Here is an 18,333-nt window from a genome sequence, read left to right as displayed (position 1 = left end):
GATGCAGGGAGCGTGAGCGGGCTGTGTCAGGCGGGGAGCTGACAGAGCAAAGGCTTTCCCTGGGAGCTGGTTAGAGCCACAGTGTGTCCACACACAGCTTCTGGCTGTGTCACATCGCTGGGAGACACTGCTTGCTAAAGGGCACTACGAGCTGGAGGTGGTGAATGTCATTGCCCCTAGCAGACGTCTCATTCTTCATTCATGGCAGGGCTACTAAGCCAGCTCTGCTGACCTTTCTCAACCCATGTTGTAAAACAAACAAGCAAAAAAAAAAAAACCAGCAAGGGAAAACCAAGAGCTGCAGCACTTGCTAATTGATATCATGCTTTTATTTTACATGGAAAAAGTTGGTCTCTGTCCTGGTTTAATGGACACGAGCTTCTGTGCAGATCCTATTGCTTGGTGTGAGGCAAGAAGGCGGCTTTGTGATGGTTCCATATAAACAGACATCAAGATCCTTAGCTACTCTTGTCCCAGGGTCCTATCTGTCTGAAATCAGCCCTGGGGAGGGTCATGTCTGTTGAACTGTGCATCCACAGATAGAGTGAGACAGGCTGAATTTGCACCTTTTTATATTTCAGAGACAGAGGGAGGAACTAATTAGCCACTCTGGACTCTCAGGTGGTCACCACTCTCTTTCTTGTCCCTTTTTCCCTTGGAAAGGTGGACCTCCACTTCCTGACTGTGCTCACAGCCATTGCCACACAGGGTGCCATCTCGAGAGAAACCCAGAAGGGCTACTATGTCCGTACCTACAAGCTGGAGGTCAGCACCAATGGGGAGGACTGGATGATGTACCGACATGGGAAAAACCACAAGGTAATAGCCTTTTTGTCTCTTTTGCCTGCACCTTGGTGAATCTTGCAGGCAACAAGAGGGGAGAGAACTGAGAGATTTTGCAGGCCCAGAGGGTTTAAAAATCTGTGAGGGAGGGACCATTTTTCTGATGATGGCTAAAAGACAGATGATGCTCTGAGCAGAAATAGTCCTTTCTCCTCTGCACAGCAACGTAGAAAAACTATTCCTTGGAAAACCTGGCTGCTGCTGCTGCATCTTTCGTGGTGGTGAGAGTATGTTCTTTGACTGCAAATGAAGGAGAAAATGTTTTTGCAGCTTGTGTTTTGCCATATAAGATTCATTGAGCTTTTATGGTCGTAGACCCGTCTGCATGCTGGGTTAACAATCACAAAACCACATGAAACTGTAGTTCAGGAGTTACTGAGGCCTGGAAATGAAAGGGCACAAATCCTAAGAGGCAATTGCACTGTCCCAGAGAACAAAATGAGCAATAAATAATGGGAAACAATTCGGGCTGCCAGAGCTGTGGGATCTGCACTAGCAGGGATGGTCAGCAAGGGTGCATTGAGCCCTGGGAGCTGTGCATGCTCTTGCTCTGTTGCTGGGACACACACAGAGACGGGAGCAAGGAGAAGGGAGGGTGTTCATCAATTTCACACCATATGGGTGCTGGTGTGTGGCCAGGAAAGATAAACTTTGAGTGGTGTGCGTGGGAGGTTTGGGGTGTGGGGAGGAGGGTTAAGGCAGCCATGGTGCCAGGCAGGTTTTTCTCTGTCAATTGCTTTGGTCATGTGGTTGTTCCCTGGTTAAGGGCGCCTCAAGAAAGCATTTTCCTACTCTTCTGTGGCACCCACCAGCACAGCTGCCGTGTTCAGGTCCTCTCTGCTGATGTGCCATAGTGTGTCTGTGTGAACTCTGTGGCTGGGGTCCCACACACCTCCCCCACACACACATCCCAGTAATTTTCAATTGCTCAGCACTTCTATTAAATTAGCTGTCCCTTCCATTTGCTGGCATGGGCCCTGCTGGCATGAAATGCAGTAGCCTGCCTTGTCCAGGATTCATCCAGACATTTCCTTCCCTTCCGGGCTGTGTGGTTTCCCCTTCTCCACAAGTATGTCTTAGGTTCAAATTCCCTCTGCTTCCCAGAATGAGTCCTCTCTGTGCAGATGTCCCGATCAGGGTCTCATACCTGCAATATTTGGAGTGTTTAAACTCCTCATATGCCACTGAGGGAGTGTTAGTCCTATTTTAGAAGTAAGGAAGTGGAGGTACTTGGGCAGCCCAGCACCACGTAGGGGAGTCCTCAGCTGGGCTCCCCCAGATCTCAGGTGGGCTGTCTCCAGGACAGTAGCTCATGGCAGAGCTCATGTATAGCCCTAACACAGTGCCCATGCAGTAGTGTGGAGCCTCTGTGCTCTCCCAGGACCCACTGGTCACAGCAGACCTTTCTGTGAACTGGGGCCATCTCTCCTCACCCCAGGTGAGTTTGGGGACTCATTGGGACTTTTTCTTTAAGCTGAGGCAGGCAGGAGATATGCATCATGCTGGGCAGAGAGGTGAGCTATGTACACAGCTCAGTGTTTCAAATAACCACTGAGAATAAATTTACCTTTTCAAGTCTTTACTGGCCAGGAATCTGCAACTGGAGGGTGGTTTTAGTTGCAGAGGAGAATAAATGTCCCATCCTTGCTGTCCTGGGTGTTGGACACTGGTTCCTCAGCCAGGGCAGAGCAGGAGAGCATGACTGGTTTCAGTGCTGCTAAGTCAATTTACATTGCTCCAGCAAGATCCTAAAGCCTGGCTGGTGTCAATCCAAAACAGTCCCACAGCCACCTGAATTGCCACAATTTCAGGATTTGGTCCTTGATTCCTGTCAGCTTTTTTCTACTCTGTTTTCTCTTTTCTTAAAAAAAGTGGAAAATTCAAACCTCTTCTTTTTCACTCCTCTGTTCCAGTCACTCGTTCCCATGTTCTGGCCGTAATTTAGCAGACACCTCCCAAGGTTGGAAGATAAGTAACTGCTTTTTGGTGGCTCGCCTACCCCTCGCATCTGGGTGACTGCTTTCCTGCCCCGCCAAACAACTGGCCACCAGCTGCTGAGCTGCAGTGGGGCCAGGGCAAGGCCACTCACTCACAGAGCTGGTGCCGGGGGGCTCTGGCCCCACATTCCGTGCCCACGTTAATCCCTGCTGTTCCTGGACTAGGCAAGCTCCCAGATGTCTGTTCAAGGTGCGGCTCCCTCCCTGCGTCAGCGCGGAGCTCCACACAGCCTGGGCTGCAACGCTGGAGCGAGCCATGCCAAATAGATTCGTCAAGTCTGCCGCAGCTTGATTTGGTGCCATGAGGAGCAGGGAGGGAGGGAAGGTGTGGCCAGACAGGCACTCTATATACATGCAGATAGATACATATATATATATAGACACATACATATATACACATATGTATAGCTGCACATCCACACATATATATGCACATGCACACATACGCATATGGGGTGTACCAAACACTGCTCTGAATTTCTGCCAGCTCCGTGGGCCAAAAGCAATGCTCCGCCATGTATAGGTGGGTCAGCTAACATTCACGTCTTCATCAGGGAGCTAAATGCAAGAGAAAACCAGAGAGTGCAGGAGGGGCGGGGAGGGGATGATGCTCCCTGCAGAGGATGGGAAGCGCTGACCGCCTCTCTTTTGCCCCCTGCTTCCCCTCCCTCCGGTGTTTCAGATGACAGTGGGGCCAGGGTGTTTCCCTGCCAAATGTGATGGCTCACCTTTGAGTCCCCAGCTGCTGGCAGTCAGCAGCAAGGGAAATGGGAAAGGCAGGATGGAGCAGCGGAAAATGTGATTAATATGTGCTCGCAGCAGACAGGACTGGCTGGGCTGTTTCCGTGACGAGCACTGCTATGTTTCTGGGATGAGGAGGCAGTGGGAAGGCAGCCGGCAGGACAGGAGCCCCACACTCACACACTCCCCTTCCGACCCTATCCCTGCCAGGTTTTCCCCCTTCCTGGCAGCCCACTCCCCACAAAGCCTGGCCCAGCACACACAAAATGTCCCCCTGTCCAGGGGGTGGTGCTCTGTCTTTCCCTCAGGCATGGGACCAGGGGGAGAGGGTAACCCAGCAACCAGGCCAGAGTTGTTGAGCTGTCTTCCTGTGTGTCTCCTCGAGAGAGGAGACAGGGAGGAGAGTGGCCACTACCACGTGCCATCCCGCACTTGCCCCTTACTACTCACCAGTATCCCCCCGCCAGGGGAGAGGGCCAAACCAACACTGCTGCAGAAAGGCTGGTCTGGCTCTTGCCCTCCTTGTTGCATCCACCTCTTGTGACCTGGGGCCAGGCTGATGGCCTCAGAGGTTATCTTCCAGGCAGCAGCCCTGTCTGCTGCAAATGTCTTTAGAAAACAACAACTCTTCTTGAACCCAAGGAAGGAAAAGAGCACCTGGCAGGATTTGACCTTTTATTTTTGTCCATTTTATTTGGACAGACTCAATGATGAGGATTTTATTAGAAAACCAAGTTCTCATCCATTCTGATCGCTTCCTTCCTTGTAGCATCTCGGGCTCCAGCTCCCATGTGGTCTGAGCTGCTCCATCTTAGTAACTGCAGAGATAAGCTCACGGGCATCATCTAGTGTCGTGAGGGACTGGGGGATGGATGGATTTCAGGATTTGGAGTGGGTCAGGACCATGATGAGTGCTGCTCTCACTGCCTCCATTGCTCTGTAAAATGCAACTGAAACATTTGTTTTCAGAACCTGTAGAAGTCAATGGACAAGAAATGGCAGCAAGATCCAACTGATGTGCATTTTTCATTTCCTACTAATTTTGATGGTTTTGTGCTTGTTATTAGCTAACTTTCCTGAGTGGCATTTCAGGTGGTAGCTGAATTGCACAAAGGCTGAATTGCTGTAAAGAGCAGTATCTCAGCTGCACATTGGAGGTGGGGACATCAGAGGTTTTTGGTGCTGGCAGTGAATATTGAGAATGACTCCTTGGAGACCCTTGTGCCTTCCTTTAGGAGTGTTCCTCTGTCTTTTCAGTTCTTAATTGCATCTCCTGTATTTATTCACCTGAGGAAGAAGAGAAAAGCGTTCAATCCTGTGGCTTTTTTATCTGGAAAATACAGGAAAAGCTTGTGCAATGAGCCACAGGGCCACAAGTGTTTCTGTGCAGAGGCATCATGGTGCAGAGGATTTGCCCAGAAACATCCAGGTCCCAGCCTGCTTCTGCTGCTTTTGCAGGCAGGATAAAGACATCAGGCTGTGCCAAAGGCAGCCTTGCACATTCACCCTTGGTGCAGTACCTGGAGAGAATTACAGCCCTGGCTTTCCTAGCAAGGCTGCAGCTTTGTATTTCTGGGCCTGATATCTCCTTTGCAGGCTAACATAGTACCACTCCTCGTGTCCCTGATGACTCCCAAATCTGAGTGGAGCCTCTCACAGACACAGAGCTGGCAAACCCAGCCCAGCACACTGTGCCTTGCCCAGACGCTGTGCTTTGTTGAGTGTTGCCAAGTATCATTTTTCTTTTAACTCCTTGTTCCTGGATTTAATAAATCCAGAACTATCCACCCTCCACTTGAGCCAGAATCCTCCCACCATCAAACATGCCCCATTTTATGCCTTCCCTATCTGACAAGGAAAATAATCTCCCCTACTTTTCTCCTTCATGCTTCTTTGTCTAAATCCTGAAGCCCTAATCCTGTTAGCATGCTCTGTTCCAGAGCTCTGTCTCCACAGGAGTAACATAATCCTGCAGTAAATCTAGTGGGTCTGAAGAGATGCATACATATGGACGAAGGCAGGGCTGCTGCCATCCCTGGCCTTCTCCTCTTCCTCCCTCAGCCGCTTTCTTTAGCTCCCCAAGAAATTGCATAGTGGCCAAGCAGCATAATAAATAGAACAGGAGAGAGGTACTTCCTACCCCTCCCTGACTCACTGCCTCTTCAACTTCATGGCACTTTTTGTTTCCCTGTCCTTCATCTCCTTCACTCCAAACTGCCAATGGCACAATTCCCATATCCACTGGAACTAATGTAGCTTCAGAAATCCTCCCATCACCCTATGATGGTTCCAACATGTCAGAAATGCGACTTGTAAATGCTGGTGTGGAGCTTGCATGTGTATGCACATAGAAAACTTTCACAGTCCTCCTCTAGCCTAGACATCATGTCCCCTACTTTTACAGCCTCTCCCCTACCACTTGCTTTCTGCAGCAAATTAATTAAGCAGGTCAGCTCTCATTGATTATCAATTTAATTTTACATGCAGACCTGCTGTCTGGACTAAAACAGAAGTAAACATACAGTGTATGGGGAGAAGAGGCTGCAGCTTTTTGATGCAGCAATGAAAGCGAGTTCCCTTGACTGTTTCTTGGAAGGTGTTTTTAATTTGTTAATGGTTTTCCCATTCATCTTCTGGCTCCATCACCTTTCAATGTGTGTTCATGTGCATGCGCATGTGTGCTCTCCGCTGAGTGTATATCTATTTATCTATCTATCTCCCTAGATCACAGCCAGGTATTTTTTTTTCTGCTGGTGTAAATTACTGTGACTTCTTATACTTCGATGGTGATATGTTGATTTACACCATTCGAAGACTTGGCTCAAAATATGTGCTGAGTGGGATGGGAAGCAGATAGGACGGGAGGAATAGCAATGTTCTATTTTGGTAGAGAGGGAAGAAATCTTTGCTTTCTTGGCACTCCCAATTTCACACATTTTCTTGCTAGTTCTTCCTATGCTATGAGTGCTAATTTGAGGCAGGATGTAGAGCCTGTTGAAGTCAATGGGCCTCTCTCCACAGTGTGCTGGGGCTCTGGGGTCAGCATTTTCAGTACAGGGAAACCAGACAGTCAGGGTCAGACCCTGGTCAGCAGCTGGGTCCTGCAGGCTCACAGTGCACTTCCACTTGGGACGGAGGCTAAACAAGCAGGCATGTGGGAATACCCCAGGTCTCTAACTGCACCAAGCACATGTCCTCTGAAAGTGGCCCCTTTCTGTTTGCTGAATGGGGTGCAAAGCAATGACTTGCTGTGATCAGTTGGGGCTGTTCAGAAGCGAGGTTCGATGGAACAGATCCTGCCAGTGCAGCTGATCGCAGAGCTGGAAGTCAGGTGCCAATTCTGCCCTCACAAGCTGGCAGTCTGGAGAGTCACGGCCCAGATTCAGAGTTCATAGCTTGTTGAATGTGATCTAGCCTGCGTAAGTTGCTGATTTCTGAATCGAAAGCAGAATTGAAATTGCTCTTCTTGGAAGTGTGTGGTTGGGACCAAGGTCATCTAAGAGATGTTTTCAGCAATGCCTGTAGTAGTGATAGAGTTTTTGGGCTCAGTCCTGCTTCTGCTTTCTGTCAAGTTTGACTGTGCAGAAGTCAGCAATAAATTATGCTGGTGTAAATTTGGATTCTGGCCCCTGATGCTCATATATGCGAAGTGAGCTAAAAAGAACAAAACTTGAAATATGTTAAATCAAAAAGAGCAGCAAACCTCGTCAGTGAGTGTTAAACATGCTGGTCCATATGCAACCTTTGGCTCATAGAGTCTTCACACTGCTGATGGTGGGAAGCAAAGAGAGGTTGCCAGGAGAAGACTCCACTGGACTTGCTGCCCTTGGACATCTGCTGGGGCCACCATTAGGAGCCATCTGCTGGGAGAGAGGGATCTTTGGTCTGACCTGACATGCTGCTCCTTGTGCTAAAATAGTTGCACCGGCTCAGATTAACATTTCCTGTCCTCCGGTGTTAGGTTCAGAGGTAAGGTGTTTTGTGTCAGCTTCTGTGTTGGCATAAAGCTGAAGGCTTTTCTGCAGTATAGAAATATATCCTTTCAAACTGTGTGTGTGTGTGTCTGTGCCCATGGGTTTACAAGACACACACACACATGCCCAAAGAGTGTTTCTCAGTAACCACTCTTCTTACAGCCCTCCTGCTGGAAAAAAAGAGTATTTGGTGTCTGCTGAGCAAGGAAAAGGATGGGAAGTGAGGTCAGACAGGATAAAATAGGATATTAAAAACACATAAACCATGCTGTGTTGCTAAACGGTAGCAGCATGATATATATTCTCTAGATTAGCATTTCTGCTCAAGTTCACATCAACCCCACATCCCAATTACCAGCCAGATTTGCAACTGAGTCCCTCTGTGGGGTGGCTGCTCCCTGCCCTGAAGAATTGGATGGTGGTGTGCAGAGGCAGCCCAGAGCTAGCTGGGGTGCTGTGAACAGCCCTGTAAACACCCTCTGCACACCCTGGCGTGCGGGATCCTGGGAGAAGAACAGTAACATGTGTCATCTGCAAGCCTAGAGCCATGGGAGGCTTATAAAATGCTTCCTAGCTGCTATTCGAGGCAAGGAGCCAGGATACCGCCTCACCCCTTCTTCTGTCCTGAATTGTTTGTCTCCTGCCTCCCACAGGAGACTGGTGCCAGAGATTACACTCTCCTGCTTTCCTGAGACAAACTTAGTGGGAACTCTTGTGCTTAGTACACGTATACATGGTAGGAGCTTGTAGAAGAACCTAGCCAGCATCTCAGTGTGGTTGGGGTTCCAGGCTGAGATGGGAGGATAGTCTAGCCCTGTCCTGAAGTGCCTGCATGCTTCGAGGGAAAGCAGGCAATGCCTGCAGCCTTGGTCAGTGAGCTCTAGTGCTTTATGCTGTGGCAGAGAAAGGGTTGAAAATTACCCTCCCATTGGGTATTTCCTCTTTCCCACTGTGGCTTTGCAGCCTAAAATGGAAACACATGTATCCAGTCCTTGTCTGGCCTATTAAAAAAAATGGGCAGAAGAGGTGGCTCTAACATCCATCTGGTAGTTATTGATTATGGCCATCTGGTAAGGCAGCAGCCTTTTCATACCATGTGGGATCATAAACTCCCAAAGAGCTGTCTCCATGTGGCAGGTTGCATGTGCATGGGAGAGGCAAAGGCAGGGGCTGGCTGAGGCAGCAGCTTGTCACCCCAGGCAGAGGTGCATCCTTCCTGCTCACACCACTGCTTGCACGTGATCTTTGCCAGTGGAGCTCAGTGCAAGGATGCATCAGCACATCAGCCTGTTTGGGAGCATCTGCCCATTTGTGCTGGAGCACATCTAGGTTTGGCAGCTCGAAGCAGCTGAGGCCTGATAGTCTGAGGTGCCTCAAAGTGCTGTGAGAGGCAGTCAGGCAGAAAGCTCCTGGCTCTCCTGGCTGATAGGTGAGTCCATCCACCATGCTGTCCTGACAGTGGCTCACATCTCCCTCCTGGTCCCTGGTGCTTGCCCGGGTTGGAGGCTGGCCCTGATCAGAAAGCATTTCCTTGGTTTTCCCTCCTGAGATTATTTTGACTGCTTATCAGGTGAGGATGTAACAGTGTGTGCAAATGTACATTTGTGCCTCCCTTCCCTTGCAGACATTTCAGGCCAATGAGGATGCCACAGAGGTTGTTCTCAACAAGATCCACAGCCCAGTGCTCACACGCTTCGTGCGCATCCGTCCCCAGACCTGGCACAACGGCATTGCCCTGAGGCTGGAGCTGTACGGCTGCCGCATCACTGGTGAGGGTCCCCTTCTCCCCTTGGCTTCAGTGCTGCTCTCTGTCCCTCTAACAGCCTGCCCTGGAGTGCTGTCCCTTGCCGCTGTCATGGCTGCTTGGGGTGGGAATGGTGACACTGTGAGCAGCATAGAGACATCCATCACAAGGGATGTGCTTGGAGGAACAGGAGTCCAGGTCCTGGAGGGAGGGGGAAATGCCCAGTGCTGCTGTTGGTTTAGTGTCCAGAGTTTAAAGCGGAGAACCAGGAGCACTTCCCTTCAACAACCCTGACTGTTCATGCTCTTTCCTTCCCTGCAGATTCACCTTGCTCCAACTTGCTCGGAATGCTTTCTGGCCTCATTCCTGACTCACAGATCTCCGCCTCTTCCATCAGAGGCTATGACTGGTCTCCCAGCATGGCCCGCCTGGTGAGCAGCCGCTTGGGCTGGTTTCCCCGTGTCCCCCAAGCCCAGCCTGGGGAGGAGTGGCTGCAGGTGGACCTTGGCGTCCCGAAGAACATCAAAGGCGTCATTATTCAGGGGGCTCGTGGAGGGGACAGTGTGACCACCACCGAGTCCCGTTCCTTTGTGAAGAAGTTTAAGGTGGCCTACAGCATGAATGGAAAGGACTGGGACTTCATCCAGGACCCCAAAACAATGCAAGCCAAGGTAGGCACTACCTGGAGCAGCTGCAAAACAGGATATGTTTCTGACTAGCTTCAATCTGCCTGATGGGGTCTTGGGAAATTGGCTGTCCATGCCCATAGTGACCTTGGGAGCTTGGGGTTGTCACCATGAAATCCCAAGCTGTGTACCGTAGTGCTGCTCCAAATCTGTACTAGAGACAGTCAGTTCCACCTTTCCCCAGGGATGTCAATTTATCTTCATTTTCTGTTGTGGACCAGGCATGGGGATGTGGACATGACCTGCTGTTTCTCCCAGCTCCTGCATGTCAGAGTCCAAAAGATGGTGTGTTCAGTTATGTTTTACACAAACTAATTACATACTTTAAGGGGAAAGGTGTGGCCATTGTGGTGTGCACCTCTGAAAGAAGAAAACGAATCACGACTTCTCTTTAGGAAATTTTCTATATCTGAAGTCCCTTTGCCACACTGGTGTGACCCTGTGTAGTGGTTTGCTATCCGGAGCTATGCTTGCTAACCCTGAAATTCCCCACATTTTTTCCTTATCATTGGCATTCCCCATAATCTTTCTGCTTAGTGGTATGGGAGTGACTGGGGGCATGAGGAATAAATAAATTCTCTGCTACTGACTGTTCTGTTTTTATGCATACTCCTCTGCTTAAAATTTGGGTAAGTTTTAATTTTTCCTGATCTTCAAATGAGGGCTGATGCTATCTATAGCCCTCTGTTTATTCCCCACAGACTTTAGTTCGTGCATGTAAGCTGCAAAGCAGCAGTACTTGGACTGAGGAAAACCAAGCACTTACACTATCCTAGAACATGCAGTAGCTTCTTTATTTACCAAAGGAAAAATCTGATCTCATTTCTATGTGAAGTTAGTGGATATTCCCCAGGCTTCCCCTGCATAGCTTGGATCAGAACCTAACCCCTGGATTCTCAGCAGAGGCCAGGACAGATTGTGCAAGTTTCTTAGAAACAACCTGGCTGGTCCTCTTAAAACTGAGAAGGAACAGCTCAATTTCTGCTCAGCTGGGCTCAATGGCCTGGAGTCCGACAGCTAAACTGTTTCAAAGTGTGGCTGCATTCTGCCAGACCCAAAATATCAAGTCTGGCTGAAAGCATGTGAAATGCACACATCTCTTGCCTTTTCTCTCTCTCTTTTTCTCTCTGTAGCTTTTTGAAGGCAACATCCACTATGACATCCCTGAAGTCCGGAGGTTTGACCCTGTTCCTGCCCAGTACATCCGAGTGCACCCAGAGAGGTGGTCCCCAGCGGGAATCGGAATGCGCCTGGAGGTGCTGGGCTGTGACTGGACAGGTAGGAACCCTCACACCTCTGCCCACTGGCTGCTCTGGGGCCAGTCCTGGCACTAAACAAGCAAGGTGCAAACTTAAAGTTATTCCTGCTGTCCTACTTCAGCCATGCTGTGGCAGGGAGACTGCAGCCATGAAGGCAAGACTTGTAGGGTGGCTCGGCACCACCTTTGTATTTCCACCTTGAAAAGAACTGGCCTCGATGCAGGATGTAGCAACAATGTTTGGACTCCAATCCAAGCTTTCACATAGAGCTCCAGAATTTGTCCTCAACTCCCTTCACACCCCTTTCAGATCTTTTATCTATCTTTTATTTATTGTGCAGGCTTTCACAGTCTTATGTTAGAGAACATTTGGGCTTTTTAGTCCAAACAGTAAGACAAAAAGTAGGAGAAGCAGAAGTGCAGTGACTAATACTTCATATCCTGAGCTGCTACAGCAAGGCTTTGCTGTAAAAACAACAGTCCCTCTCTCACTGAACCCAATGTGGAAACCTTTTTGCAGACAAGGTTGGGGAGCTAACTCTACAACATCTCTACAAACACCCCTAAGACCCAGGAAATTTGTTCACTTTTGCCCACCTGTTTTTCACACATGTATGCCTTTCAGCCACCATTGTTTTTAATACAGAGATGAAAACTGACTTCACACACTCACTGGGATCAGTAGAGGTTGTGCCTCTGACCCTCTGAGGTTCAGTGGTGATTGATTGCTCCATAGTTTCATCCCCAAAAGCAAAAAATGCACCCAAAGGGTCATTGGGTCTGATGCCAACTTTGCAGTGCCAGCAGCTAGTTGTCCTCTTTTTTAATCTTTTATTTTTTAATAATCTGCTTACATATGAATCTGGAGTCCAGATGTCAGTGATAAAGAGGTATGATTTCCATTTTATAAACACATCTGTAGAAGGCATTTTCTTGTAAGAATTCCCATTCTAGGAAGCTTGAAAGACACAGAGCTTTTTTTTACCCTCTCGTGAAGTCTTTACTAGCATTTCCTCCTGTGATGTGCTGCAAGATGCATGGCAAACACTTAACAGCAAATCACACAACACATGTACACACTATTAATAGTGATAATTTTTCACTTTTGAAGTCAGTGGTAAATATCCCCCTGGACTGGCAATCCATTGTAAATTATCTAAACTTTAAATGAGATTAGATCTTAATTTAAGTCTGACGGCATTTTAGGATGTTGTAGGAGAAGCAGGTGCAAGAAGCAGGAGCTGAGGCTTTGTGCAGAAGTGGTCAGGCAGCTCCCACATTGCTGCTTCCTGCAACTCCCAGGAGTCTCCAGCTGCCAGATCTCTGCAGCCCATTGCTGGATGGTGCATCACAGTACTACACCACTGCCATAAAGGGAGGCAGTCACACAGGACCTCCAGCCATGTGCATGCCAGCCCTTCCACTGCACTCCAACTTAGAGAATAGGAGGGGTTTGTCGTCCTTAACTTCTTGTGCTATTTTTGGCCCAAATTTTCCTTTAGATGTGTGTCCATGCATCATCTTTCAATATCAGTAGCAACAGCACATATTTTTTCCAGGCGAGGTGCTTTATGGTCATTTCCCAGTCTGGGTAATAATTTGCACATTGTAACATTTAAAACTCAACTGCCAGGTCATAAATATCTGTAGCTTTATTAATCTACAGGCATTCAGGTTTGTAATCAGAGCAGGGCTTGTAATCTTGTGGATTCACCACGTTATAAAAAGCATTTATATCTCTGATGCAACCTGGGGAGCAGAGATAGCCCATGGCATTATCTGCATGCGTAATCCAGGCTGGCTACATGCAACAGGCCTTGACGATGCCAAGACAGAGCCCTCCTTTGCTGGGAGGACCCAGGCACGTTACAAAAGTGGTTACAAGAACCCAGGCAATTACACTTGCTTGGGAACAAAATTAGGAAATGGATTAAAACAAGATGATTAAAAATATTTTCAAGTAAGGGTCTAAGTCCATGTGCACCGAGGTGTTTCTATATCAGCAACAAGCATCTTAATTACTGAGTTAAACAGGTAACAGCCATAACTGGGCTCACAAACTAGCTGGCAGTTTGGGAAGCAGGCAGTCAGCAATTGGCTTCTTTCAAAGACCTGCCAAAATTTTTCCTCTGAAGAGTGGAGAATGATGAATGTTCACTTGCAGCTGGGTTTCTCTCCTTTGAAGTTCCAAACATCTGGTTTCAATTGCTCAGTGACTTTGCATTTTGATTAGCAGTTACCACCAGTCGAACAGACACTCACAGGGCCAGGGAGGGAGTGTGAAAGCAAGCAAGCAAGACCTCTCTTTTTCACTTTCCATTTCACACATGACTCTGTCCTGCCTGTTATTTTCATTATCTCTTGTAACCATCGTGTTGCGGCTCTGCCATGGTAACTGATTTTTCAAGATATATTTCTGCGGCTTGTCCAGGGCAATGCAACACTGTTGATTTACATCCGCTCAGCATCTGTGTCCCATATGGGACTTGGCTTTCAAGGTCCTTCCACATTGTCACATTTCAGCTATAAATCTTGATATACAGGAACAACAACCAAAAAAAATGTACCAGCTCTAAATAAGTTCCAGCTTTTGATATGTTGCTTTCACCTGCTGCTTTTTTTTTCTATTCTTTTTTTATGACATTTTTCTGTGCCTGGCTGCTTGCAATTTGCTTCTTGGTTGCATTTGGAGTTTTATGGGGTTGTAGCAAATTTGAACTTACAAATTAAAAGACTTTGGAGTTATTTGGTATTTTATCCTGAACAAAAGACAGCCACTGGAAAAAAAAAGTTAAAAAAACCCTGAGAGTTTATGTACAACATGTTTAATAACAGGAAAATAAAAGGGCATAAAGGCGCCTATGGAAAATATTCAATGTATTTAGGCATTTCCTCCTGCTTCTGGCTTTATTAAAAGATATCCTGAAGGGTGCCAACAAAGAAACACAATCACACATAACTGAGCAAAGCTGCCTCTTTTTAAAAGTGGAAAGAATCAAGTCTGCTGTACTCCACTTAATGCACCTATAAAAAGAGAGTATGCTGGAACTTAATGTCATTTACTGTTGATCTTAATATCCTTCCCTTTCTTGCTTAAATTTCCCCTGACACCTGCTTGGAGGTTGTTACACATGGGCCACGTTAGAGAAAGGGAAATTGGACAGAGACCCTTTGAAAGCGTAGTCAGGAGCCTGGAGTGTGAAACCAGATGCTTTCTGCAGTGAGCCAGAGCTCACTAGGGGATCCTCTGGGTCCGTTTGTGGTTACATCATTTGTGGGTTTGAGTGACTTGTTTTATAAATTGGCACAATTGGTGGGAATGTTGTCTGTGTTTTTTTAACGTGTCATATGCCTTTATGAAAGAAAAAGATGTTCTGCCTGTGATCTCACTTATCCAGTAATGACAGCTAAGTGGATTGCCAACACCAGTGTAGATTGTAGATTAAAAAATTAAGAGAAAAAGTAGTGTGTATGTCTAGAGAAGAGGCTTGTTCAGTGGGAATTCCAAATTCATAGAACTCCCATATGGAAAGACAGTTCACTTGAAGTTCAAACCATGCTGACATTTGCAGCACGTGGAAATCTCATGGCATACTTGTTCTATCTCTTCCTGCCATTATAAGAACATGAGAAAAAGATTTTTTGCTTTGTTTCTTCTACCTGGGCTTCTTGTACTCTCTGTTGCAAACAGCTTCTCTACTCTATTTTTTTCAGATGTCAAGCCCACTGCAGAGACACTGGTGCCCACTTTGAAGAGTGAAGAGACCACCACTCCATACCCAACTGATGCAGAAGCAACCGACTGTGGTGATAGCTGTGGAGAAGAGGAGGGTATGTATCAGAGCAGCACATCTTTATCTCAGTAACTGATGGGTTAAGAGCTAGGAAAATACTCTTATCTTCCCATTAGCTTCAATACATGGGGCTGATTCCTGGAAAGCTTAGAGTAATATTATTAGTGATAGGCCAGGATTAAAAAAAACCAAAACCAACCTATAAACAAATCTGCCAAGATCTGATAAGTTCTATCAAGGAAGGATGGAAGAGCAAGAGATAGCAACTAATTCGGTCCCTAGGGTACAAGAAATGAAGAGCTGCTCTCCCAGCTTCCTTACATGACCTGAAGAAACTCATTTAGTGCCCTGTTTAGAACCACCTCCATTCCAGACCCCCTTGGCTGGATGTCATAAACTCAGAGGTGATTCAGACTGCCTGGTATGTAGGGGTCCTTTTGCAGAAGTCACAACTGTGAAAGTAAATCACAACATATGTGGAAGACTGATGTCCTGAACACTCATCTGCTTAAGGATCATCTTCCCTAATATCAGCAGCTTAAAATTAGAGGACAGTATGAGCTCCTTGTGCGGGCAGTAGAGAGAGGGGAATGCTAATTCCACGCAGGATTTCACCCACCCAGGCTGTCAGAAGTACACTAAATGTTTGGTATCTATAGCACTTGCCTTCTTCTTCTGACTATGGAAGAAGCTGAATGTTAGTTTAAACCTCATGCTGTGCTTCTTAAGAGACAGTGCTGGGGGAGGACTAATCTTCTCTGCCTCAAATCCCTATCTGTAAAAGCAGACAGCATATTCTTCTGCTTCTTGCAAGGGGGATGTGAGCATCTAAAGCTTGTGAAACGTCCTGATGAAGAGGAGAGGGCTTGAAAGAGCTGTGCAAGGTTAGTTGTACAGTGCAGTGTACAGGAAATGCATTCCCCTGGGTGTGACAGCAGAGCCTGGGCCTCAGCACTGGAGCATTTACACAAGGACTTCAACAAGAATCTCACAAGGAAAAACTATCCTCTGAGATAGCTCCCAGGACTTCTGTCACCTCAGCTTTCAGTCCCAGATAAAAATTTAATGGGTTTTAAAATAAATAAATTAAAATAAGAACATTAATTGGCTTTTTCACACCTCCCATGGGGATCCTGCTGTACTTTAGTTCTAGAAGTGTAAGTTGCAGAAGTGGCTCAAAGGGCCTGATTCTTATTACTTTGCCTTAGTGATAAGCCTATGCAACCCTACAACCATTGAGGCACTTGGGGAAACTGCTGAGTGGAAATTTAGGCCAGTCTCTGCAAGAACACGATTCCTGGGTGCAATCCAAGGCAAGAGAGCAAGCAGAGTATGCTGTGGAGCGTGGAACCAGCCTCCCTGTCAGCTTCCCTTAGATTTAGCAACAATTTTCATTCTCATACTCCATAAAACAATGAGTGTGTTTCTCTGGACAATCAGATTTATGACAGCCAAGCAGAAACAATGCTGCTCTCCAGGGTACAAGATTAGATTGGAATAAAAGGATCCATGATCTGCATTGTTTTATTTTGGAGTGGGAGCATGTAAAAAAAGCCCTCTGCCCCTCACAGTGAAGTTCCCCTGATGCCTATCACTTGAGTCACTCACCTCCTTCTGGCTATTGCTCACTTTGTGGGCACTGTGATTTAAAACTTCCTCTTTGCTCAGGAAAATCCTGGCCTATAATTAGGCTCAGACGTGCATGTCCGCTGAGTGCTTGGTACGGATTCAGACCATTTCTGCAGCCTCTATGCCATGTGACTGATTCCCTCAACTGAAGGAGCCAGCAGCTGCCTCACTGCCACATGCAGCCCCTGGCATGCGCCTGCCTGCCCACAGCCCTGTCTCTGCAGGAAAGCTCTCCAGAGCTTTCAAAGCTGTTGTCACAGGGGAATTAACTCTGCTCCTGTTTCAAGATGAAAAGTTAAAGGACTCGCCCAAAGTTAAAGGACTCACCATGTGGTGAGTCCATAGCAGAGCTAAAAATAGCGGCTGGCTCCTTTCACTCAGAATCCAAAGCTTGAGCTCATGGTGGCCCCACGTTTTCCCTGGTAACATTTCCACAAGAAGGTAGGAAGCAGTGAGTGACAGCTCTCCAGGATGACAGACAGCTCCCGTCTGGTGCAAGTGGCTAGGTCTGTCACTCAGGAGCTGGGTTTCTGGAGCACTTGAGATTCTCCTTCTGGAGCCAGGCAGGAACTGCTGAGCATGGGGCACTCAGGAAGGACTCTTCCCTGACATTTAAAAAGGCATTTAATATTGACCACTATAGGGGAGGAAGAGAAGGTGCTGATTAGAGTCTGGAAGCATTTGGTTCTTGCATTTGTATTTGCTTAGTTTGGTGGATTAGCCACAGGACGTAGTGTGAACATTTTGATGATGCAGAACTTAAGGCTGATCCTTGGAGCTGAGGAAATGTGAGACAGGTTAAAAGCATCAGTGTGAGTGAGATTCATGCTTTCTTCAGTTTTGATGGCTTGCCAGCTATTTTAGTTTTGGGTTGTTTTTTAATAGCAACCCTTCGTGGGTAAGTCATTTTTTAATCCGACTTCATTTTGCTTCTGTTTCTTTTTATAAGATTTCCAACTCCCTGCAAACTTCAACTGCAACTTTGATCTTCCTGAAGACCTTTGTGGTTGGTCACACGACTTGGCAACTGGTTATACGTGGTCTTTTCAGCCTACAGGCACCTGGATTGGCAACACTGAACCAAGCCCTGACACTGTGCCTGGTAAGATGATTAATACCAAAGCAGGGAAGAGAGAGCTGCTGGGGATTTCTCCATGTGAACAGTATGAATGATTATTGCACAGCTATCATGAGTTGTGAGGGCTGTGCAGAGCTGAACTTCTCTTATGGAAACTTTCAGATGCTTTACTGTACGGTTCATTACTTATTTATAGGACTGTGACTGCTGGCACTAACTGTCCTCTTGAGACAGCCTTGAATCAGACACTGGGCTTTGAACCCCATGGGACTGTGAAGGCTAGCCCAGGCTTTGTTCCACATCCTGATCCAAATGTCCTCTGTAGGATCCAGTGATTTTTCCCCAGAATGCATTTCTTCCTCTCTCATATGTTACTCAGATTGCCTATAGTCTTCAACTACTCTGGGCTTGCAGAGGCTGGATTTCAGTCTCCTCCAAGTGAAGGATGAGCTAAGCCCTAAGAATGCTGAAAATGCCAGCTTCTAGCTGTTTGACTTTTGCTCTTTTTCTCTTTGTGCTTTGGAAGCAGAAGATTTGCATGACTGTGACATAGCCTAATTTATGGAGGACCTCACTGAGATGTGCTGGC

The 18,333-nt window shown here is 47.2% G+C and overlaps 1 protein-coding gene across 6 annotated transcripts in view; it reads left to right on the top strand.

Annotated features, from left to right (window-relative positions):
* NRP2 (neuropilin 2) overlaps positions 1 to 18,333 on the top strand; it is an 89,658-nt gene that overhangs the window by 36,584 nt on the left and 34,741 nt on the right. For all 6 annotated transcript variants that reach the window (XM_069022263.1, XM_069022262.1, XM_069022261.1 and 3 more), the window contains exons 7-12: positions 664 to 819; positions 9,180 to 9,324; positions 9,621 to 9,970; positions 11,119 to 11,263; positions 14,958 to 15,074; positions 17,616 to 17,768. In XM_069022263.1, the coding sequence (XP_068878364.1) occupies positions 664 to 819; positions 9,180 to 9,324; positions 9,621 to 9,970; positions 11,119 to 11,263; positions 14,958 to 15,074; positions 17,616 to 17,768 (1,066 nt within the window). The remainder of the gene's footprint in view (positions 1 to 663; positions 820 to 9,179; positions 9,325 to 9,620; positions 9,971 to 11,118; positions 11,264 to 14,957; positions 15,075 to 17,615; positions 17,769 to 18,333) is intronic.

Source organism: Aphelocoma coerulescens, chromosome 7 (assembly GCF_041296385.1).
Source record: "Aphelocoma coerulescens isolate FSJ_1873_10779 chromosome 7, UR_Acoe_1.0, whole genome shotgun sequence".
In the NCBI taxonomy this organism is placed as follows: domain Eukaryota; kingdom Metazoa; phylum Chordata; class Aves; order Passeriformes; family Corvidae; genus Aphelocoma; species Aphelocoma coerulescens.
The sequence above is the reverse complement of the archived record's forward strand: the minus strand, read 5'-3'. Positions and strand labels throughout refer to the sequence as shown.